At 39.6% G+C, this 24349-nt stretch overlaps 1 protein-coding gene across 1 annotated transcript in view; it reads right to left on the bottom strand.

Moving 5' to 3' along the window:
• C11H1orf116 (chromosome 11 C1orf116 homolog) overlaps positions 1 to 23390 on the bottom strand; it is a 33500-nt gene extending 10110 nt beyond the window's left edge. The window contains exon 1 of the mRNA XM_019752495.3: positions 22744 to 23390. Coding sequence (XP_019608054.3) covers positions 22744 to 23343 — 600 coding nt within the window. The 5' untranslated portion in view covers positions 23344 to 23390. The remainder of the gene's footprint in view (positions 1 to 22743) is intronic.
• Between the last annotated feature and the right edge of the window lie 959 nt (positions 23391 to 24349).

The following is a 24349-nucleotide window of genomic DNA, read 5'->3' as shown; positions in this document are numbered from 1 at the left end:
CCTTCCAACTTTACAACCTTGAAACTTGGGGACTATTTCAGGGCAACCATCGAAACCTGAGGTGTTTCAACCTGATAAGAAGCCTGAGAAAAAAAAGCAAAACACTCAGGTGAGAGTTTAGTACTTTTAATCCTTGACCTCCTGGGGGACTTGAGGGGAGGAGGCAATGGGTTAAGAAATGTGTACAGCCTATATTCAGGGCCACCCATGCAAAGTCACATTAAATATTAACTACTCCATTAAAATCAGCCAGGCCTTGGAGGAGAGTAAATAAAGAGCATGTGGAGTTCCGGCATCTGAAGAGGGGAGGGTGGGGAGAGTGCTGCAGCTCTACTCCTGTTGGCTTTCTCTGTACCTTTTAAATAGACTCCTCCCATGAGCCCCCATCTTCATCCTCCCTCCCCAGTAGTCAAGGAGGTTTCCTATTTCTCTTAGACGGGTGTCTCTGCTTTTTGCTGACTACTCAGAAATGTGCCTCAGGCTGGAGAATATCCTAAGAAAAACACCAGAAAGACTAAAAGTTGCATTGTGTTTGTATCCCTCTCTACAAGCACATGGGAAAGTTTCTGTGTGTGTTAAGGCCATGTTATAATCTCCCTCTTCACCAGCGGGTTTGAGGGAAGGGGTGGGTAGATCTGTCCTCTGCACGAAAGAGCTTTGCTCGACACTGCAGATTGTCTTTATTGCTGACAAGTTCACCATCTGTGTCAGCCCTTAGTCAGAGTCTGGTGGGCCGGTTCTGTGGTGTGGGATAAGCTAAAGCCTAAAAGCTCCCGTTGTCAGGACGGGAAACCCAATATATTCACCCAAGGCTGCGTGCACCAGGCCCTGGGAGCCTGGCCCTGGGTCTTCCACTTCCCTCTTTCCTGCAGCAGGAGGAAAAGCGGCGAAGTTAGGGACCAGAGTGTTAACACCCCCAAGGAGGGAAACAGACAGCGGACTCGTTATTCTGACTTGACTTTACATCCAGCTTCCTTGTGCAGGTAAACCTGCCACACATACTGCCAACTGGGGCCCCTGAAGGAAAATAAAATAAAACCACTGCACTGGTCTGCTTCTCCTCTCTGCGGACGCTGCCACACTGCTTTGGACGGAGCCCAACTTGGAACGCCTACCGGAGTCAACGTGCTACTGTGAAATACTAACGTGAGGGAGGCCCCAGCACAGCCAAATAGCTTTGCTTTCCAGTTTCTATGTTATTAACAGGTAAAGTCAGAAAATTAATTGAGTTGAGTCTAAATACACTGGACTGTGCAACTAGATTATCCGTGAGTTTTCCAGAGATGAGCTGGGAGCCTGGGCTGGGGTTTTCTCAACGTAACCAAACCTCACATCCCCTTCCAGAGCTCACACCTTACACACCTGTGCACAGACAGCTCCATGATCACACTGCCATTATTGAACATACACACTGCACCCTTTATTTAAATAAAGATAGACACTGAGTTGACACAGCCATGGGGGATTTCCAGTTAGAAATACAATGAAAAACCACTCTTATCCCCTGGGCGATCCCCCATTTTGACTTCAACTACTCTCTTCCAAAGTCACAACTCCGTTTTAATTGCTCAGAGGTGGAAATTTCCAAAACCAACCTATTTTCTTTTCTTGTTGTCTGCACAATTTACTTATCCAACCCAAATAGGCAGATGGAAAAATAATGCGTTCCAGCTCTGGTCTTCACAAAACCACTTCAGTCCAACCTACTCTGATCCCTGACTGGACTCTGAGATTTGAGGAACAAAGAGGAAAGCCCCCAGGATGGAGTGTGCAGGGCTTCCCACAACCCTGTGGCTCTGACTTCCCACAAAGTCCCCGTTCCCCTCACATACCCTTTGATACAGAAAGCAATAGTTGGTTAGCAATTAACTCACCTTTACTGGGTGGGGGCTGAAGAGAAGAAAGCAATACCCTTATATTTCAAAGGGCAGAGATGAGACAGAGACTGCTTCCCCTGCCTCCTGCTGCTTTCTTCTTTTGACCTCTTCCTGACTTACCTGGACAGGTAAATGCTTCATCTGTGCTGCCTCACCCCACCCTGTCACTGATTTCAGCCAATCACAGCCTTCCATCCTTACTTGTCATTCCAGCTGTTTTTCCAGGGAGGGCGTGGTAGGGGAATGGGCTGGGCAGTGCTGCTGTCACTTAGCCAATCATCTCTTGCCATCCCTTCCCCCATTTAGAGCTAATAAAGAGTCCTTAAAAAAAAGGAGGGCTGGAAGGAAGAGGGACTGGTTTGGGCTGAGATTGGAAGAGGAGAGTTGGCAGAGAGGGAGTAGGCAAAAGGTATTTTTAAATCCTCATATAAAAATACACAGTTCACTGGGTAGTATGCTTTTCTATGTGTCTATTTGAAACTTGTTTTTCTATCTAGAGCAGCCTTCTTCCACTTGGAGCTAAGTATTCCCCTGAATTCTCCAAGCTAAAATTCTCTGTGGGGGGCAGCTGATTGGCTCAGTGGTTAGAGTGCATTGCTCATAACACCAAGGTCCCCGGTTTGATTCCCACATGGGCCACTGAGCTGCACTCTCCACAACTAGATTAAAAAATGACTTGATATGGAGCTGATGGGTCCTGGAAAAACACACTGTTCTCCAAACTTCCCCAACAAAAATAATTGTTAAAAAAAATTTCTCCATGGCCAGTTTTGCTAATGGCTTTTATTGTCTTTCAGAATCAGTTTCATCCTCGAGCCTTTTCCTAGCAGTTTGCAAAGCTAGCAATTCCACCCAGGACTGCTAAAGAAGATGTCTAAAACTGGGGATGCTGGAACTAATACACCCTTACCCCACAGTTTGCTAGTGCTGCCTTCTTTTGGGCCTCATTTATTTCTGTCGGAGATGAAACCATTTTCTCCCCTGAGAGGTCCTGGTGAAAAAGTGGCTGGACAGCCTCAAAGGAGGGAACATGCTCACTGTCATTTGAGTCTCTGATCTCTTTTAGCTATTCATGGAAGGTAGCGATAAATATTAATAAATAAAAACAAAATAAGCTGCCAACCGGTTTAGCAACTCCTGTCTCCTCCTATGGCAGATTTTTGGCACCTGTAGTTAAAACAACATGAAGAGAGTAGGGAAGAATCCAATACTTTCAGGAAGAAACCTCCCTCCAGGTATGGAGGCCAGCCTCTTTAATCAGATGTGATTTTGGCCTAGAAGCTGCTATTTTCTGGATGTAGGCTATGCAAAGGAGCAGGACACACAAAGGGCAGGAAGAAAAATTAAAATCAATGTACATAATAATTGCCAACATTTATTCATTTATCATTTCATTTAATCTTTATTTCAACTTCAAAAGGTAGGCACCATTAACACCCAAATTTACAGGGAGGTTAAATAACTTTCCCATCACATAGCTAGAAGGTGGCAGAACAGAGATTTCAGTTTAGGCACTATGACATCCAGCTTGCCACGCGCCAATATCATGCCAGGCAGCTTCTATTTAGGAGAGAATCCTATGAAGGAAACATGAACTACAGAGATAATTTGCAGGTGTAAGTCTAACTAGGACGTTCCTCCTTTCTTGTCTCATTTCTGCCTTGGAGCTATTCATATCTTTTATAACAAGATGACACATGGCTTTCATCTTTTCTCTTTCTGTGACTGCAGTTGGGTCACAGAAATAAGAAGTGCAATGATCCTGGGGTCAAGGTAGACAAGAGGTGGGGCAGGACTAGCGAGGAGGAAGGAAGGTTGAGGAAGCCTGGGAAAACCCAATGCCCTTATCAGCAGCACATAGAGAGCGGAGCTGACTGAGCATATGAGGGTGACGATCTCCATTCCTGATGTGTCATTCAGACGTGTATGATGTCATAATACTAACAAAACAGGAAGGGCATCTCCAAATCAGAAGTTTGATGCAACTAGAGGTACACCCACGATGGAGTCACTGAAGTTGGTCCAGCTTCACAGATGTGTGATTTGAACATTTGCTAAAAAAAATGAATTGACTTATGAGCAAGTATTAACCACAAAGATGATGATAGGCATAGTCTTGTTCGTGAACAGACACAATATTTTAGTTTATAATAAAATTGGGACAGTTAGGAAGGACCTCTATCTTTTTCCAGGCAAAAGAAGTAGGGACATAGACACATGACCCTTCTATTCCTCTCTTTCCTTTCAGACATCTCTTTTTGAAAACTATGAAATATACCAGATACCCCGACCTAACAAACACCACTGTACCCAACACCTAATTAAAAACAAAAGAAATAGAATATTAACATTATAGTTAAAGTTACTTAGGAACTTCACCACGTCCTCCCCTCCTGCTTCCTCAAAACACAGATACATCCCAGCTGAATTAAGTCACTATCATGAATTTGGTGTTTTTCATTCTCCGTGTTTTACCTTGGAATCTTTCTTGCTTTTCTTTGATTTTACTTGGAAAAATACCAAGTCTCCAAAGTTCCAAGGGAATTGGAAAGGAGGCCTAGACTAGGGGAAGGAGAGGGATTCCAGAGTCAGAAATACCTGAAAGACTGAGGCTCCCTGGTTGCTAGGTCATCGTTTGAGGAGGTGTGTCATTGCTCTTTGTATATGAATTCCTGTTTGATGACCTGACTCTGTGAAACCTAATTACAGTCCAGCTCACCTGACTCATCTGTGTCCTCACTCCCCTCCATCCTTGCATGCTGTTGTGGTACAATCATCTCCTTGATTGGCAGACAATAGTTCACTATTCCTTTTCTCAGTACAACTTCCCACTGAAGCATCTCACTTCCCCTACCCGAGAGCACTGCTCCTCCACACACACACACACACACACACACACACACACACACACACACAGATACGCACACACATATGCACAAAACTTCAAAACCAAAATATATCACAGGTAGTCATTGGCCAGTCTCTCCTCGTTGGACCCCTTATAATGTTGAATTCTCTGCAAAACAGTTCTGGACCTCCATTCTACCCATTCATGATACTTACTCATTCACATTATAATTCACATCCTGTCAGTGTGTTTCTTATCCTTTTACTCCCTAAAGGAAAAATGAAGTTACTTTGAACATGTATTATTACCACCCCTTAGAAACACCAGGTGACCACTATGGTCATGATATTGGGCAGGATGCCATAGCTGGGTATATTTCTGAGTATATTTCTAAGATATCAGGGAGAGGGAAGGTTTTATTTCTCAAGTAGCAAGAGTTTGTTTTAAAGAGAAAACAGCTAGGGAGAGATGCAGATGAAGGTGATTATAATTTGGCTATAAGTTATGCAACTGACAAACCAGGTTAAGACAAGAACTAAATCACCAAGTTCTCACCAAAGTGATATTGGTGTTAAGCCTAAAATAATTAAATGGGAACTAAAGGTAAAGGGTGTAATTAAGTGGATTTGGCTAAAGGAGTTCTGAAATTGCTTAATCACTAAGTATTTCCTGGAAGCAGCTTTTTCTTTCTTTCTTTCTTTTTTGAGAGCAGTGTTACTTTGGAAATTTGGAAAATTCAGCAGTTCTTTTCCTCCCAGTGCTAATGAAAGTTTGAGGGCTGAGGTCATCCACTAACATCAGAGAGTTTTGTAAGAAACCCCCAATCTTAACATGTTCAAAATTGAACTCATCTCGCCCTGTGCCCTAAACCTGTCCTCTCTCCTCTGTCCCCATGTCAGCTAATTGCATCTCCATACCTATTTTCACCCAGCCTCAGGACTTCACAGCAGTCCTCCCATATCTCTTGTGAGATAGCTTTCGTATCATTTTCTGGCTCTTCATCCTCCCTACTCTGGTTCAGGACTTCACTATTTGTAGGATCATGGGCCGTTAACGACTGAAGAGACTATAAGAAGTCCTTGTATCACATCTTCCATTTTATAAATGTACATCTGAGTTATCATTCTTCACAAAATACTTCTGATGTATTTTAAAGATGAAATTCTAAGTCACTACATGACATAAAAAGACCTTCATGAGCTGGTCCTACATGTGTCTCATCACATATTCACCCATATTCTTTACTACAGTCACATTCATTTTTTGACACTGCCATGCTTCCATGCTTCTGGCCCTTTGCACACGCTGTACCCCGTGCGTGGACTCATTCTCACCCTGTCCTCCTAGCTTAGTTTTATTCTTCCTTCAAGGTTCACACAAGCACCAACTTCTTTTGGAATAAGATGTTAGGTGCTGCTCATTATAATCTCTTAACACAATGTATATATGAGGTATGATCAGACAATACGGTGAATGTTTAAATGAACAAATTTATTACAGTAAAAGACACATTGCCATTAACCCCCTTCAAAATACTCCCCCTTGCTTCAAACACATTTATCCCATTGTTCTTGCCACTTTCTGAAGCAGTAGTGAAAGTCCTCTTTTGTGAGTGTTTTTAGTTGCGCTGTCATGGCTGCCTCGATGTCCTGAATCAATTCAAAAACGTTTACCTTTCATGGTCATTTTGACTTTGGGGAAGAGCCAGAAGTCACACGGTGCCAGATCCAGTGAATACAGTGGATGAGGACACATGGTAATGTTTTTATTTGACAGAAATTGCCATACCAGAAGCGATGTATGACAGGGAGCGTTGTCATGATGGAAGATGAAACCATTTGCCCATTTCATATTAATGTGTTGTTCATAGTCCATGATTTACAGCACACTTTAAAAAACATCTTCTCTCAACCGTAGCTCACACCTGGCTGGCTGCTCTGAACAAGTTGAAATGTGTCACTCACTGTTACTAAGGTTTGATATGCCACTCCCATATTGCCTTTCTGTTGGATGGCACTCAGCATCAGCATTCACCATTGTGTAAGTGCCCCTGGAAGCTGTTAGAATGAGTTTTGTGCGAGCAAGAGTGACTCCATATTGAATGAGCAAGAGTAACTCTATTTTTGGATATGCCCAAAGAACTTAGCAGACAATGCCCAGGGAGCCACCGCCTGGTTGCCTGGTAATTTGGTGTAACCAGCTACACCCTGAAGGTCTGCTACTGAAGATGTGATGACATCAGGATTGACGGCTGGCTGCCCTGATAAGGTGATATCAGGGAGGCACTCAGAACTGCATAAGAACTGAGGACTTTTGCAGCTCAGAGAGCTGGTTTCCATTGAGAGGTGACCACGCTGCCACTCTTCTCCAAGAACCCTCCACTCTGCTCCTCTCTGCTTGGACCAAATCTCTGCCAGACCAACCTCCCAGGCCAGCCACCCTTCCTCGCTCCACCAGGACTCTTATTGACTTTGGGACTGGTTCATTACTCTATTTTACCCAATTATTGTATTGCTCTGTGTGCTTTACTGTTTGGTGTATTGATGATTGATGCTTGAGTAAAGGGCATATTGAAAAGCATTTAAGATCTTGCGTGCTCTGTTCTTCACTCATTCCATCGCTACAGCGGAGGCCTCAGTTAGTTCCAGGTAGATACTAGAGGTCTGAGAATCTCTCAGGGGTTAGTCCTGACTTGCAGGAAGAGACAACAACATGGACTGTGAGCCTAGCAGTCACGCGTGAGAACCATATTTTGTGATCACAACGGAAAGGCTCCATGTAACACATCGCTTCTGGTACAGCAGTTTCTGTCAAATAAAAACTACCATGTGTCCTCATCCACCTTTTTCACCATACCTGGTACCATGTGACTTCTGGCACTTCCCTGAAGTCAAAATGACCATGAAAGTTGAACGTTTTGAATCAATTTAGGACATGAGGCAGCCACGACAGCACAACTAAAGACACTCATGAAAGAGGACTTCCAGAACTGCTTCAGAAATTGGCAAGAACGATGGGATAGTGTGTTGAAGTGAGGGAGAGTACTTTGAGGGAGATTGATGGCAATGTGTCTTTTACTGTAATAAATTTTTTAAAAAAATTTAAACATTCACCATATATTTTGATCATACCTTGTACATATATCTAGATTTAACCCACTAGGATGCAAGTGTCCTCTTTATCTCTCTGTAAATTTGAATTCGTGAAGGGCATCAAATTTTTGATAACTCTTCTATTATAGCAGTTATATATTAATAAAAAGACTGATGAACTTTTAGGCAACTGAAGTCCTTTATTTAAGAAAATCGCCCTAAAATTCATTTTTTACATCATGTTAGTGGATAATCCATCTACTGCTACAATTTTTTTCCCTAAAACTTTTCTTTTGACATGCTATTAAACAGTGTTTTGCTCTTAGACATAATAGGCATTAACTCACTAGGATTGTTTTCAGAAGTTTTTGGCTTTTTGATGACATGAATATACCTACGAGCCTGAGATACTATGTAGACCCCCAGCTGATGATACTTTATATCACAATGAGTTAAAACACTGGGGGTGGCTGGATGGCTCAGTTGGTTAGAGAGCGAGCTATTGACAACAGGTTTGCCGGTTCGATTCCCACATTGGCCAGTGAGCTGCACCCTCCATAACAGATTGAAAACAACAAGCTGCCGCTGAGCTGCCAGTGGGGCAGCTGGATGGCTTAGCTGTTTGCAGCGCGAGCTCTTAACAACAAGGTTGGAGGCTCAATTCCTGCATGGGATGGTTGGCTGTGGCCCCTGCAACTAAGATTGAAAACGGCGACTGGACTGGGAGCTGAGCTGCACCCTCCACAACTAGATTGAAGGACAACGACGACTTGGAACTGATGGGCCCTGGAGAAACACTGTTCCCCAATAAAATCTTTAAACAATAAAAATAAACATAAAAAAATAAAAATAAAATAAATATATCTGGCAATGGGCTGACTGATTTCCTTTTTCTTTTCTTAAAATGCTTCTAGCATTATTTGTGTTCTTTACTTATTATTATGGATATCCAAAATTATGTATTAAATAAGAACTATTAGGTTTAAAAGTATTTACAAATAACTGTACTTATAGCAAATATTCAATACTGGAAAATTCCAGGGAACATTACTGGGCAATATTTGGATCTTCTACCAACCTACTAACAGCTCTATACAGAATCATTTTTGAAATTGCAAATTTAAGAATTTATTTTGTTTCTCAAACTTATTATTTCATGGAACCTTCTTTATAGAATTTGTATTAAATATACTACAATTTATTAATATTTATTTTATTCATTGTTAGCAGTAGAAGGGCCATGAAATATACACTTATAATATGGCAACCGTTATAAGCATGAGATTGACTAGACTGTCACCATTTCTCTCCTACCTGCTAGTGTCCAGGTTCCTAGAAATGTCAACTTTAACCTTCTGTTCCACATGTCAGCGTTTCCTGCTCTTGCTTTGGATTTGTTATCATTGGATTCTCTCAAACCACTAATATTTCTTGCTGATCACACAAAACGCAGATTGGCACCACTATAAATGCATGAATAACAACCGCCAATGGGTTCTCTATACTGCCCGGCAATTACCACATTTCTCTAGGAAGCTGGATTTCCCATTTGCCAAGACCACTCTTTCTTCTTCTCTCTCAAACTTTCTACTCCCTTCATTTTCAGATAATGACTTTGCCACAACATTAGAACAATTCAGTAAGAAAACAGCAGCCAAGAGGCAGGAACCCCATCTTCCCATCACCAAATTTATAAACTTACCTTCCTTTGCAACCATTTCCCTCTCATTTAGTACAACACAGGAAAAGTTCTTCCTATAGAACTCCATCATCCATGTGTGCTCTGGATCTCATCTCATGAACTCTATCCGTGCAATACTCTCTCTTACAACATTTGACATTTCTACTGAAATAATTCCATCAGCATTCAGATATGCCAGAGTGTAGTGTCTCTGGAGTCAAACTGCCTGATTTGATTCCCTACTTCTCCACTTAAAAAATGCTGTTGAGAAGTTGAGCTCTGAGATATACTGTGTTTACTGTTCCTTTTCTACATATCCTTTTTTTTTTTGCCCGTCCACCCTCATCCATTATGTAAATCTCCTCTCAATATCTCAAATACAATAGTATTCTATCAATTTCATTCTGAAGAAACATTTTCCAGAGTATTTTGATCGGTTTCCATTTGGATAGGTTGTTCTCTAGCCTGTTCCATAGCCGGCATTTTGACATTGGTCTTCATCATTCTACTGGGAAAAATCCTTTCAACTCTTTCTTTTGTTGGATCCCCTGGATCTCGTATCTTCCTCTTTCCTGAGTTAGCTTTCTTATTTTGGTAAATACATTCTCCAGTAGTTTCTGAGATCTTATATGTCTGAAAATATGTTTATTCTATCCACACATTCGATTGATAGTTCGGCTGAGTATAGAATTTTAGGTTAATATCTTTTGGCTTTCAGTGTTATTGTGGAAAAGCCCAAAGCATTTATGATTCTAAATTTAGGGTTTTATCTTTGTTTTCTGTATTCTGAAATTTTCATGAGGATGTGTTTTGGAGTGGATCTATAGACTATGCTGAGTACTCAGTAATTCCTTTCATTCTAGAAACTCATGACATTCAGTTCTGGGAAATTTTGAATTATTTCTTTGATGAATTCCTACCCTTAATTTTCTCTGTTCTTTATTTTTGGAATTTCTATTATTTGGATGTTGGACCTCCTGGACCTCTGGCTCTTTCTTTGCTTTGCTACTGGGAGAGTTCTCAAAATTTATCAAGAATTTTCTGTTGAATTTTCTTTCTGCTATTGTAGTTTTAATTTCCGAGAATTATTGTTTGTTCTCTGAATTTTTATCACATTCTTCCCTAGTTTCATAGATACAAAATCTTCTCTTATTATTTTAAAAATGCTGTATATATATAAACATAGTATCAGTGTTTTCTACCCCCATGGCTTGTTTTCTCCAAGTTACCTTTACTGTTTGTTTTGGCTTTTGTGTTTCTTCTTAAAGAATATCTTCAGATGATTCTGATGATCCTTGGCTATCCACTCAAATTTAAGAATTTGGCAACAAAAAAACTGATTAAGTTTTGTGGCATGGATGGTGCTGGTTGACTGGATTTCACTGTAGAGTGATCTCGTTGGGCCATTTGGTAGGAAAATCTTTGATGTCAATATCTTTAGTCTTTTTTGTTGGCCCGATTGGAATCCTCAGAGAAGAGTACTCTAGCATTCTTGGAGACTAGTGTGAAAAAATTGTTGGTCTCAACATTTGATACCGTGTTTCCCTGAAAATAAGACCTAACCGGACAATCAGCTCTAATGCGTCCTTTGGAGCAAAAATTAATATAAGACCCAGTCTTATTTCACTATGAGTGAAATAAGTGAAATAAGACTGGGTCTTTAATATAACATAATGTAATGTAATGTAATATAGTGTAATGTAATGTAATACAATACCCGGTCTTATATTAATTTTTGCTCCAAAAGATGTATTAGAGCTGGTTGTCCAGCTAGGTCTTATTTTCAGGGAAACATGGCATATTTTAAAAAAAACAGAACACTTCATTCCCTTAGTTTTAGTACAGAGAGCCTCTGTTTTGCCCTCTCCTGGGAGGCAAAGTAGTAAGCTCTTAGTTACTCAGACAGGGGGAGGAGATCGGAGAATCTGTTTCTTAACCAGATTCTCTACCCTTCCTCCTGATTTTTCCTCCCGTTTCCAGAGGTACTAATACACCAATTCTTGAATTTTGGGAAGACTCCAGGGAAAAAATAGGGTTGCTTGCTTAGGATTCCACTTTTTCAAATCCTCTAGGTCAGTTACTATTCACCCAACTGCTGGCTAGCTTCCCAAATTTTGTTGCTATTATTTACCTCACCATCTCTTTTTCCTTTAGAGTTCATGCATTTTAAAACCCTATTACTATCATTTTATTGTAGTTTTGGGAAAGTGGAGATCAATGAATATTTTCAACCTGCTATCTTTAACCCTATTTACTCCAACCCACATCCATCTGGCTTTTTTTCCACTACTGCCCTGAAATAGCTTCTGTTAAATTCATCCATGAGCTCCAGGTAGCCAAATTCTATGGACTCTTAAAATCCTTGTCAAATTTGATCTTTTCATAACATCCAACATAGCTGGCCACATTCTGTTTCTGAAACAACTATTTGCTCTTGGATTTTATGACATGACATTTTTATGCATCTCTGATCTCTTCTGAACTGTCAGTTATCTCTGGTGGTTCTTCTTTCTTTAACTGACTCTAAATGCTGCCTCTTTTCCCTTCACCTGACTTTGAACATTGGGAGTCCTGGGGGGTTGATGCTGAGCCTTCCTCTCATTATACACTCCCGCTAGTTGATCTCTTCCATTCACATAACTTTTAACTATTTACAGGTTGACAAGTCCAAAGTTTAGATCTTTAGACATTTTAAACTTTAGACCTGGAGATGCCTGCATGACTTCTCCTTTCAGACGATTCACGAACATCTCACACTTAATAGGTCCAAATCCTTATTTTCTCTATTCCTTCCAAATATTCTCCCCCTCTATCTACCATGGGTCAATAAAACTCACTTTCAGCTTGAGTAAAAACCCTGAGAGACATTCTAGATGGTTCCCTCTCTATTATTCTCCATGTCACTAAGTCCTGGAGATCCTGTCTCCAAAATAGATCTTAAATTCATCCTGTTCTCTTGACATTTACCTCGTCCAAGCCATCAACCATTTATTAACTCTTCCTCCTTGAGGAAGTTACCAAACCTCTCTAATCCTCAGTAACCATATCTACAAAAGAGAGATGATCATAATGGTATCTGTCTCACAGAGTTATTGTGAAGATTACATGAGCTACTACATGAAAAATGCTCAGTACATTGTAAAGCAATCAAGCAGTGCTATTATAATTACTATCGTCATCCCTTACAGGTTACTGCCATCGTCTCCTCCTAACCGGTCCTCCACTTCCACTCCTGTCCCTTCAATTCATTCCCCACAGAGCAGTTAAAACGCTTTACTATCTTCCCAATGATCTTAGGATAATTTTATTCCTAAATTACACATTGATTTCACTCATTTATATGTTCATTCATTTAAATAAATATATATTGAATGTCTACTATATGTCCTGTGCTTTGATAGGTGCTAGGAATAAAATGGTAATAAAAGAGAAATGGTCCCTGCCCTCATGGACAAACTACCTGGGGACACATATATAAAATAAACAAGGAAATAAAATGTAGTAAATGTGAATTAGAGTAAGTGCTTAATATAGCTTATAGATGTTGCAAATCTGGATCCTTGCTTGCTTCTAAAACTCCATCCCACTCCCTCTTTCCCTGTTTGCCACACTAAGGCCAGACTGGCGTGGAAAATATTTCACTTTCTCTTGCAACATAGTGTTTTCAAATGCTATACCCGCCTCTTGGAATGCTCTTTTTACTCTTCAACTGATTAACTCCTATGTATGCTTCAGGTTTCAGTTTAAATGTCACTTTCTCAAAAAGGCTTCCCCAGATTCACCGCTGTTAATTAGCCTCTCCTATCCCATTATTCTCATGAATTCATAGCACCTGTATTTCTGTTCTTTTATAGGATAATCTGTGTCCTTCCCCAGCACCCAAGGCAGTTCCTGAAACAACATTAACATTCCAGAACGCACACTGAGTGAATGACTGTCCTTGTAATCCTGAGGTATTTGATACCACACGTTACAAGAAGCAGCTCAGGAAAGGTTTATTATTAAAGAAAACTAATTAACAATTTATCTGAGATAAATTATGACTTTAGCTGCTTCTAGTCAAATCCAAAATAATTTTCTAAGTCTTCATTGTTAGAGAGTAAGACTAAGAAAAATAAGGCTGGATGTGAAAGGATGGATCTAATGAGAAATGTCACTTTGGCAGAAGGGCAACGTAACTCGAAGTCTGTTCCATACTTTTGTAGGTTTAAAAACTTGATTTGATTAGTTTACTCCCTAATATTTGAGCTCTGGGAGATGTAAGTCAATCCAATAAAATTCAAGAGAGAGAATTATTAATACCAATGCAAAGTAGTTAAGTCATAGTAAAAGGAAGCTTAGAATTTTAATAGACATAAAGTTCTGTCCATAATTAGGATGGATGATTTTGTGAAATATCCCACATAATGGACTCTAAAAAATGATTCATGCAGGCCTTAAGGGATTAACAGGATATTCAAAGTGATGAAAAGCAAGGACCTACAACCAAGATAACTCTAACCAACAAAGCTATCATTTAGAATTGAAGAACAGATAAAGAGCTTCCCAGACAAGAAAAAGCTAAAGAAGTTCATCACCATGAAACAAGTATTATAATGAATGTTAGAGGGATTTCTTTAAGACAAAATAAATAAATAAACAAATAAATAAATGAAATAAAAATATGAATAAAATGGCAATAACTATATCTATCAACAATTACTTTCAATGCAAGTAAGTTAAATGCGCCAATCAAAAGATGGGGGGGGCAGGGCTGAATGAATAAGAAAGTAAGCAAGACCTGTACATATGCTGCCTACAAGAGATTCACTTCAGATCAAAAGATACACAGACTGAAAGTAAAGGGATGGAAAAAGATATTTCATGAAAATGGGGGGAAAAAAGAGCTGGGGTAGCAATACTTACACCAGACAAAATAGACTTTAAAACAAAGGCTATACCAAGAGACAAAGAGGGACCTAGTAATCCCAGTTCTGGATATGTATCTGAAGAAACCCAAAACGCTACTTTGAGAGGACGTGTGCATCCATATGTTCATTGCAGCATAGTTTCCAATGGTCAAGATGTATATTAAAGCACCCCTTTCTATTTGTATTAGGTTTTCTAAGGTAAATTCTACTTTGCAATATTCACCCCTTATTAATCTGAGTTCTTTCCTCTAGAGCCTCAGAGAATAAATCTAATTCATCTTTGACATGCTTCCCAAAATTTGAAGTTAGCTATCACATCTATCTGAAATCCATTTTCTTTTCTTCAGGTAAATATCTCCAGTCCCTTCAGCTACCACATAACAGTTGTCAAACTTTAGTTTTTCATGTTTTACATGTAAAAATCTTATCCAAACCCCAATGCAATATGATTAAAGCGGAGTACATTAACACTATTGCTTCCTTTTTTGTAGCTCTGTTAACTGTTAAAATGCAATCATTTCTGCAGCCCAAGTTCTATCACCCTGCTGGGATCAGAATTATAGTATGTATGATTGTTGTTTCTTTATCAAATCTACTATAAAGCTAGGTTTTCCCCATGCTGGAGTCACATAATGGATTCTTTTAGAATTTAAGAATAGGACTTCATTTATCAGTATTCAATCTTAGGGTTATCTATAAATTTAATAACTGTCTTTATTGGATGAAAATGGATTGCATGAGGCCATCAGAGGTCTCTCCAAGTTGGTAGATTAATTTAAACAACTGAGGTTATAGTTATAGCTCTTAAATTTTATCATGCATCAAAATCACCTGGAGGGCTTGTTAAAATACATTGTTGGCCTCATTTATTTCTGAGAATTTGCATTTCTGTCAAGTTCCCAGGTTATGTGATGAATACACTTTGGGTACAGTTAATTGTTCAACCAGCTACCACCACACAGACCATGAGGCTTCTCACAAACCTTTTAATACGAAGTTTGTCTTAACTTAGGCTGGATTTATGCTGACCCCAAAGGTATATTCTGTCCTGGTATACAAATTGATTAATACATTATGGTTCCACTGCCTTCATTTTAACTTTCAATGAGAAGGGACGGATATGTAGATCAATTTTGTTAGAGCCTGGCCCGTTCTAGCAATTTCAGTGTTTTCAAATAAACGTTTACATGTTGACATTCTCAAAGATTAAATTCTCCCAGACAGACGTTGCAGTTTCCAAACAGATCTAAGTTCACACAGCTCTATTATAAACTAAAGTGAACATTCAACCTTCCCAGTTTGACAATTTGTCAGCGACAGACATTGAATTACAACTTTCAGGAGCTGACTGCATACCAGAAAATTTGGAGTCAAGGAAGGAAATTTTCAAACGCCCTCTGGCGTTAAAAAGAAGAAACATTGTAGTTTCTCCTGTCAGTCATTAAGACTCCACTTCCAGAGTGAGATTGGGCAGATTTTGGTACACAAGTCAAAGCAGTGGCCTATTAGCTTTTGATAACATGTAACTTGAGTGTAGCAGCTGGTCCTCTGCCCTCACCCCAAAATATGCTCAGACAACAATATTTTCACTTCATTTATTCTTTTAAAACAAGTCATGTCACACAGCATTTGGATATTTAACATCATACACCTCATAAATAAAATCAGTGCATCTTAATGACAATGGCAATATCGTATAAGAGTTGTACAAAACGAAACTGGACATCTCCCAGGTAGCAGCAGGACATTAACTGTGGGAAAAAATGCTGGCAAATAGACAAAAGAACATTTTTAAAACAAGGAAACACTGTCCATCTGAAGCAAAAACATTTTCTTATTCTAAGAAAAACAGAAGAGTGTTTTGTTTTGCCCTCGTACTTTTTCAATTCATGGACTAAAGCTCTAAATTTGACGGTCCTGTGGGTTTCTTTTTGCTTCAGGAATTCCTCACCTACTGCATTAACACAAGAAACACAGGACTTCTGTCATTCTCTGTACCATTGACAAGCTATACGTTTGTTTTCTATTTTAAGCTGAAGTCAACACTTTTATAAAGGAAAAATTCCTTTTTGCTAAGGAAATTATATTTCCTGTAAACAACTTGAGTCCTGAATGGCACCAAGGTGAACTGGAAAACTGACAAGAATTGGGTCCTTTTAAGTAACTTACGGGCTACAAATAACGACATAGCCTCTATCAGTTATAAAGTCAGGCTTATGTAATCTTAGTAGAAACTCTAAAGCTTTCTTTTCTTAGGTTAAATTTTTTTCAACCCTACAACTTAACCAAACCCTATCTTCACTATCTCTAAACTTCTAGTATGTTTGCACTTTAAAAACAAGTATAAAAAGGCATCATACCAAAATGCTTATATTCATGGTTTTGTACTTTAATGACTCACTTTTCAGTTATAACCCTGCTACATTCTATGCCAAGAAACGGGGGAGAAGGATGAAGGTGAGACAAAAGCATCGCTTGAAAAACTTTCCAAAAGCATAATTCCTGACTAGCATTGCATCCGTTTGAGAATCTCTTCTCTTTCAGGTACTTTATCTTGCTGCCCCTTTCTCCCTTCATTCTAAAATAGTATGGGAGGTTATTGATCTCCTTTAAGTTCCTGTGAACCAAGACCTCATCAGCACCCATAATTCAATACCAATGTAACAATTTCTTCAGTCAAACATTCCAAGCACTGTGAACAAAATACCTAATTTTTGGCGAAGGAAAAAACAACAAAATCCTTTCTCACAAACAGAGAGGTTTTATGTTCTAAGTTGGATGAAATGTGCTGAAATATTATAACTCTTAGTAAGAAAACACCTTTAATAACTGGCTTAGTAAAATCAAGTGTTTCACTTTACTCTTGAAATTGATGTTGCTTATGTATGACACTTTTAAGGCCTCTGACTCAAAAACCAGTTCCCTTAAAATAAGTTTGCTTAGAAACAAATGAAGTTTTAAGAGTCTAATCTTTTCAAAGTTGTTACAGTCACTTTTGTGCTACAAGGACAAATTTGAAAACTGCACTGTCCAATGAATGATAAAGAATAATTGCATAATAGAAATAGGTAACATTTTGAAGGCCACGGGCCCAGAGCCTACTCCTAAGTTATTGAAATTAAGTGCTACTATTATCAAAACACCAGAATGTTGAACTACTGGACACACTGTACACTGATGCTAATTGTTATGAAGAGCTGACTGTTAGCAGTTCAAGAATTCTATTTTAATGTTTTTAATGAGATCCCCGGAAAGGGCTAACATGTAAACTTTTATTTCATGTTTTTTTAAAAGTGCTGCAAATAATAACAAATGTGCATCTCAACACATGAAAGAACATAAATCTTAGTATATGAAAGTTTAGGAAGGCCACCTGATTTGTAAAGAAAAAAAATCACTCTGCTGCTAATCTTGCATACTCCCCATTCTAGTTTTTTTTCAAAAAAGACATAGAAAACTATGTTTAGCTAGGGCAACGTGCAATACGCATGCTTTAAAGGCTACATAGGATAGAAAGAACATGAAGATAAGCAAGTTCAGCCTGGGCACTTAGGGGTGTGTATAGATAGACAATGTAATTCATTCCTGATTACGATTTGGCAGGGACTTGAACTTCATGGAATAATCAAGTGGCACGACTACATTAGTTTTTGCCAAAAGGGTCAAACTGACCAGCTGCTAACTTTCAAGGGTACCACTTGACTGTGTCCATTTGTCATTCATGGGAAACAATGAAAAAATCAACCCTGAACCATTAACAGAAAATGTATGTCACTGGTGTCTTCATATGGCTATCATGTCACAAATTCCCAGGGATATAATTTTAATTTCTGAAATCACTCTATCTAAAAAGTGCATCTTCATAGCCCTACACCTAATTTTTAAATCCAAAGGAGAGTACAGGAAAGAAGAATTATGGAATGGAGGAGTGGGGGTGGGGAGGCACAATCTTCATTCATTCTGCCACTAATGTAAACTATTTTAATTCTAATTTAAAAACTATTCTTGAATGGCAGTCAAAACCACTAACTAGGAAGAAGGGTTTCATTTTGCTCAAGCGCAAATTTAAGAAACGAAGTTTCTTTTAATCCCACTCCAAGTACTAAACCCATAGGTTTTCAAAATTTTCAAGATTAGAATTTACACATTAGAAAATTAATTTCAGGAGTTTAAAAAGTGCAGTTAAAAAAATCTTTAAATTATGTGAGGCTCATAAACAAGTTTAGAATGAACACAGGTTTAGCTTTTTAATCCTCAATAATTAATCAAACGACCTGCAATTTTGAATTTTCCATGATCAGAGCATTCCTTTGAAGTCCTGGTGCTGAATTCAGAAGCTGATTAATTTAAAAAGCCATTATTGAGAGCGATTTAACTATCAGTTTCCAACTGGTGAATCGACAACGTGGAAAACAGGAAAACTAGAATAAAATAAGATCCCCTGAATAAACACTTGACACTTGCTATAAAAGTACAAGCTTAAATCTATAAACAAAAACACTTAAAATGGAGGGATTTAATTTCATAAAATATTAGGTTCTATTTCTTTCCATTTGGTAAAGTCATCCAATGTAGACACTCAATTTTAAAGTGACAGAAATTTATGTTGGGAAACATCAATAGATGCCTGGTACATTATAAGTTACTCAATAAATATTTGTTGCATGAATAAACATCTCTAAAATTCCAGTTAGCAAACGTCAAGTTTGGCTTCTGAATACCTAAGAAAGGAAGGTAAACAATTTGACTGATGTTACCCAGTGGTATACTCTTAGCTTATAATTTTAAATTTGATATTTCCTGGGGGAAATTAAAAGGACAGGTACCAAGAAATGTTCAATCACACTCATTTGTATATATTATGATTGCCAAACATTAAGTACCACAAACTCACAAGTGCTATTTTTAAGGCTCAGTAAAATAGAAAATTAAACACTTTTAAGTTATACTGACCATAACTTATTTCTAAAGCAGCTATTCACACAAAAGGCATTCAAAAACTGTCATCTAATGATTTCAAGCATACTTTGTGAATTGTTCCTTAAAGTTCCTTTTTTCCTAAATTGTTTACATGTTCCTTAATTTTATATGGCCACTTCCACCAAGTGAAAGTGCTAAAAGCAATCTCAATCATTCTGTAACATTTGTCAAGACATGGTGAAAGAGGTTCAAGTGCTTTAAAGCATGCCATTAGTTTCTGAGATATTTACTTAAAAAATAAGACCAATATAACAAAACCTCACAACATTAAGCCTTTTCATATTATGTGAGATAATACATAACAAATTATAATTTAGCATCCCTGATCATCAGAAGAATTAAGAAAAGAGGTAGAAAACTTTTATCTGGAAGATCTCATAGTAAAGCTGTTTTAGAGGATGTCCCTTAAGGGTTAGCCCACCAAGCAAATGGATACACACCAAACATTAAGAAGAAGCAATTCAGATAAGGCAAGGATTACAAAACTCTTATTTTGGAAGTGAAACAAACTCATTCAATATTATCCCAATTACTTTAAAATTCTTTAAAGTCCAAGTAAAAGATTGTGGATAAGCAAAGTGCTAATTTGCAGAAACATGAAATTATTCAAAAGAGTGTTATTGGTGGGATAAGGCTAAGATGAAAACAAATCCTGTTTAGGTAAACAAAAGATCTCATAAAACCAAACCAAAGCATAGCATCATCCATCACTTTAGATGAAGATTTTTTACACTTGCTCTTAGCTAAAAGGCCGAGAAGCAATGAAGATTTTTTTTTTCAGTAGTTGGAACACGCGCTCTTAACAAAAAGCGGAGGAAATTAAATCCTTCCAAATCTGTGTAAAGAAAAACAAAAATCAAGCAAATTTCAATTAAAAAAACATAACCCGCTTAATTTAAAAATTTCATCCAATATGACAAACATCGATAAATAAGTTGTATTAAAACATGACGCCAACGGTCTTTCGAAGCTTCAGTAAGCTGCTCAGGCACCTTTTCCCTCATACATTCTGCTTTTATACACTAGAAATCTTAAATTGGGCACTATTAGTTCCTGTTTTTTAGGTAATGTTCTCAAAGAACAGACTCATCCCTGTAAAAATTGCTTGTGGTGTACTTATAACTGGTTAAGTACACATTTATCAAGTCTACTAAATTGCAACATAAAATCAGTTTGACAATTCTGAGTATCTTCATTTGAGGAAACAATCCATAATTTAGAAACTATTAATTCACTCAGTTTTTAAAAGGACTCAGTTACTGGAGACACTGCGGTTTATGTCCATTGGCCTCACATGAGGCCTTCAGCATTATCCACAATATGAAGCTGTTTTCTTCTACAAGTTAATGCTGCTGGATGCTAGTTTGTAATACTAAAACTCAATCTTCAGGTTAGTGTCGAGGGCCACCTATTCTGTCACCACAGCAGAAAGAAGGCATGGATCACCACTGTGGACACACATCTGTAAACTTGCACACTAATTTTAATCTTAACAAGGAATTTCAGTGTCTTAGTGGTTTTAAGTTAATAGAATGGTTCAAGCATTGTGTCCTTTGTTCTTTAGGGTTACAAATAGCTTATTTGAAAACGCAGAACCTTCTGGGTCTGTGAGGTAGTAGGCTTCAATCCTCCTTATGCATAGCTCACACTTCCCCAAAGTTGGTATGGCCTGTCTCCTTGGCATGGTCCCTTGCTTCTGCTTGTCCAGTCAATCCCTTCTGACATACCATGCATCTCAGCGTGAAGCGGTTCACATCAGTAAACTGTCTCTTTCTTTTAGCTTCATCTGCTAATTCCAGTGCTTGTACAAGAACAATATCATCATTGGAGGAGAAGATGGTCAGAGGGGGGGTGTCTGGGTCAGGAAAGTTACGCTGAAGTGGATCATAGTGGATGCCATCATAAATAAGCAGGACCCTTTTGGTATAGCCTGCATCTTCCCCAAAACGATCAATTCTCACTGTCTGTGTATCCACTACGCATATTTCACATTGATAAAATTTAGACAAAATTGATATCTCAATGGCTCCTCCCCAAGTATCATCCCTTTTGATCCATTCACAGTACTCCTGATTTGTTTTCCCCAGTATTGCCTCGCTATAGAAGTCTGGATCACTTGCTACAATTTGCGCGATGAGGCGTCTCATCTCAGGGGCACAAGCTGGATTCAAGACTCCTCCTTCCACAACATAGTACACACTGGTAAAGAGGCAAGAGTTGTCTGCTGGGACCGTCCTTCGGGTAAGCACAGGCAAAGTTTCCCTGACGTAACTAGGAGCACCATATTTTGTAAATGCAGGTGAAGTTTGGGGCCTGGTTTGGTCTTCTTCAACGATCAGCATGTCGCCTGTTAAAAATAAAACAAATCCAAAACTGCAGAGAAATTATAGATGAAACTGGTGTTCACCAGCCAAGTCTGTAAATTGCAAGCAGAAGGAGTTAAAGTATAAGCATAGGGGAGAATGCAGCTTTGCAAACTCGTGACCACTAACACTTTTTGTCCGCTGAATCTTCATAAATTCAAGACAGAACAAAGAGCTAACACACTATAGGTTGCACCTCAATTTTGTGAAGTGCCCTGGGTTATATACACCTTTATACTTACTTAAAAAGATATATTTCAACAACCTAATTTCCTTACGCTTGCTCTCCGCATTTAAAAAGCACAAATCTTCCAAAAAGTGTTTACCATAGACTCGGCCACTAGGGGGCGCTCCTCCTGAAACTTACTTGGCCTGTTTAGTGTTTACAGGATCCTTGATAATAAATAACAGCGGCAACGCTTTTACAATACTGCTGTTCAAGTTTTAATATTGGACAGAACTGCTGTTTAGAACTTGAAAGGGCCTTTGGTGGATATGTAAATGCAAACTCGAAACTGAGAATACCTGTCCAAGTTAGAATACCTAAATATGAAGGTGATTGCAGAAATCAGGAAAGCAATAAAGATCTGCATTCTACAGATCTGCCACCTTCTTTCAGTGACACAAGGAGAATGAACCATCGGGACAGAGAAAATACGTCCTACTCTTTTATACTTTTGTGGACGCCGAGGGGCAGCAAAGCAACGAGACGTATTCAAGGTAGAGCAGAAAGCAGAGTGAGGAAGCGGGGACTCCAAAGCTTTGGGGCTTTTCACATAAGCCAGGACCTCCCTGTCTCTTTCAACCGTCTCCAAAGTCAAGGCGTTGCCAGACACTCGTCTCGGCCTGCGTCCGAGTCCTCTGCGCTTTCATCGATCCTGCTTGTCCCCGAAGCACCCGCTGACCCACAGCCACCTGGCCTTGCTTCTGTTCCCCCTCCGCCCTCGCCCTCCTCCCAGGGCTCTGCCTGGCCCCGGCCGCGATTCCCTTACCTGATTGGATGGGCAAATCCTCCAGGATGGTATCCCCGTTGCTGAGATCCAGGCACTCGGGCGGGTACCCGACGAGGATTCGCTGACAGCCGGGGGCGATCCCGGTGATAGCGGCAATTTGGCCCTGGAGTTCCCGCACCCGGGTCCTGCTGGACAACTCCTGCAGAACGTGGGTGCCATCCTTGGCCTTGCAGCGGAGCCGCCACATCGTGTCGGTCCGGCCGCCCACAGGCCAGGCACCCGCGGGGCCAGCTTTGGTCCCGGCAGCAGGATGGCAGACGCCGCCGGGGCAACCGGCCGCCGCGGGGACTCCAAAATGGCCACCTTTTGCCGGGCCAAACATCGCGAGATGTCCTCGGTGGCTAAAGTTTTCGCGAGACTTTGGTGCAGCCTCAGTTTTAGCACTTTAAGAAGCGCGAACTCTCTTAAAGTGACAACTAATTTTCGCCCCCACTTTTCAGAAGCCACAGGATGAAGATTTATCAGTATTCCTAAAGTACAAAAGGTCTTGCTACCTGTAGAGTGAGGTGCCCTCCGCGCGTTGGCAGCATATATGCTCAAGGGAAGAGGGCGGGGAAAGAGTTCCTGAACCCAGTACATTGGAATGTAACCTTGCACTTACTGAGATCGGAAGTTATTAAATTGGGGCTACTAAACGACACCGGAAGAAACAGAATTATAGTTCAGAATGCAAATGAATGCCAGTGAGTCAAGGACCTGTCAAAAACAACCAAATACTCGTGAGTAGACTCATGGCTGCAGCAAACATTGACTCATTGAGGTTAAGGGACAACTGGCCTTCCCACCTCCAGGAGACTGTAATTTGTAAACGTCCATTTGTCACACCAGAAAGCTCAGGATGAGGTCAGCATCTGGGCTTAGGGCAATGCCACCTTCAGGAGGTGGCAGTATAAGAAGGAATGAAGAGAACTAATGTGTGTCATCTACATTCCACTTCAGGCCCTGAGTAGACAAATATGAAGATGATTCCATTTCTACCTTCAGTATGACAAGTACTCATTGTAATCGGAAGAGAGGGCGGCAGGTAAAGGACACAACCACTGAATTTCACAGCAGTGTGATAATGCTAGATTATGTGGCCCTTTTCCACCCTGTATCCCTAGAACCAAGGACTACGTCTTGCAAATAAGTGCTCGATAAATACTTGGCGAATAAAGAGAGTTGTATAGGCACTGGGGGCAACTATAACATACTGAGCGCTGTAATAGGCTTCAAAGAGACGACCCTATTGGAGCTGTTTGAAGGATGAATTTAATCCCCAGATGAAGGAGGAATAAAGACATCTCTGAATTTATCTCTCTTCCAAGAAATCCATGCTCATTGCTCTTTTTCCATCCTGGTAGAAATGGAAACTTTGAATCTTTTTATACCTTTCATGACCCATTTTCCTGCTGGAGCCATTTCCTCTTTGGTTCTTCAAGATGACCATCACAGATGGTACAGTGTGGGAGGTAGGAGAGAATATAAATAAGGTGGCTGGAAGTCCACTGGAGTAGGTGGATGGGTCTAGTATGTGGTTGGTTCAGCGATGAGAGTAGTTGGTTTTCTTAGGTTACAGTGTCTGACCTATAGGAAGGATGTGCAA

Source organism: Rhinolophus sinicus, chromosome 11 (genome assembly GCF_057876585.1).
Source record: "Rhinolophus sinicus isolate RSI-liver-muscle chromosome 11, RSI-T2T, whole genome shotgun sequence".
In the NCBI taxonomy this organism is placed as follows: domain Eukaryota; kingdom Metazoa; phylum Chordata; class Mammalia; order Chiroptera; family Rhinolophidae; genus Rhinolophus; species Rhinolophus sinicus.
The sequence above is the reverse complement of the archived record's forward strand: the minus strand, read 5'-3'. Positions and strand labels throughout refer to the sequence as shown.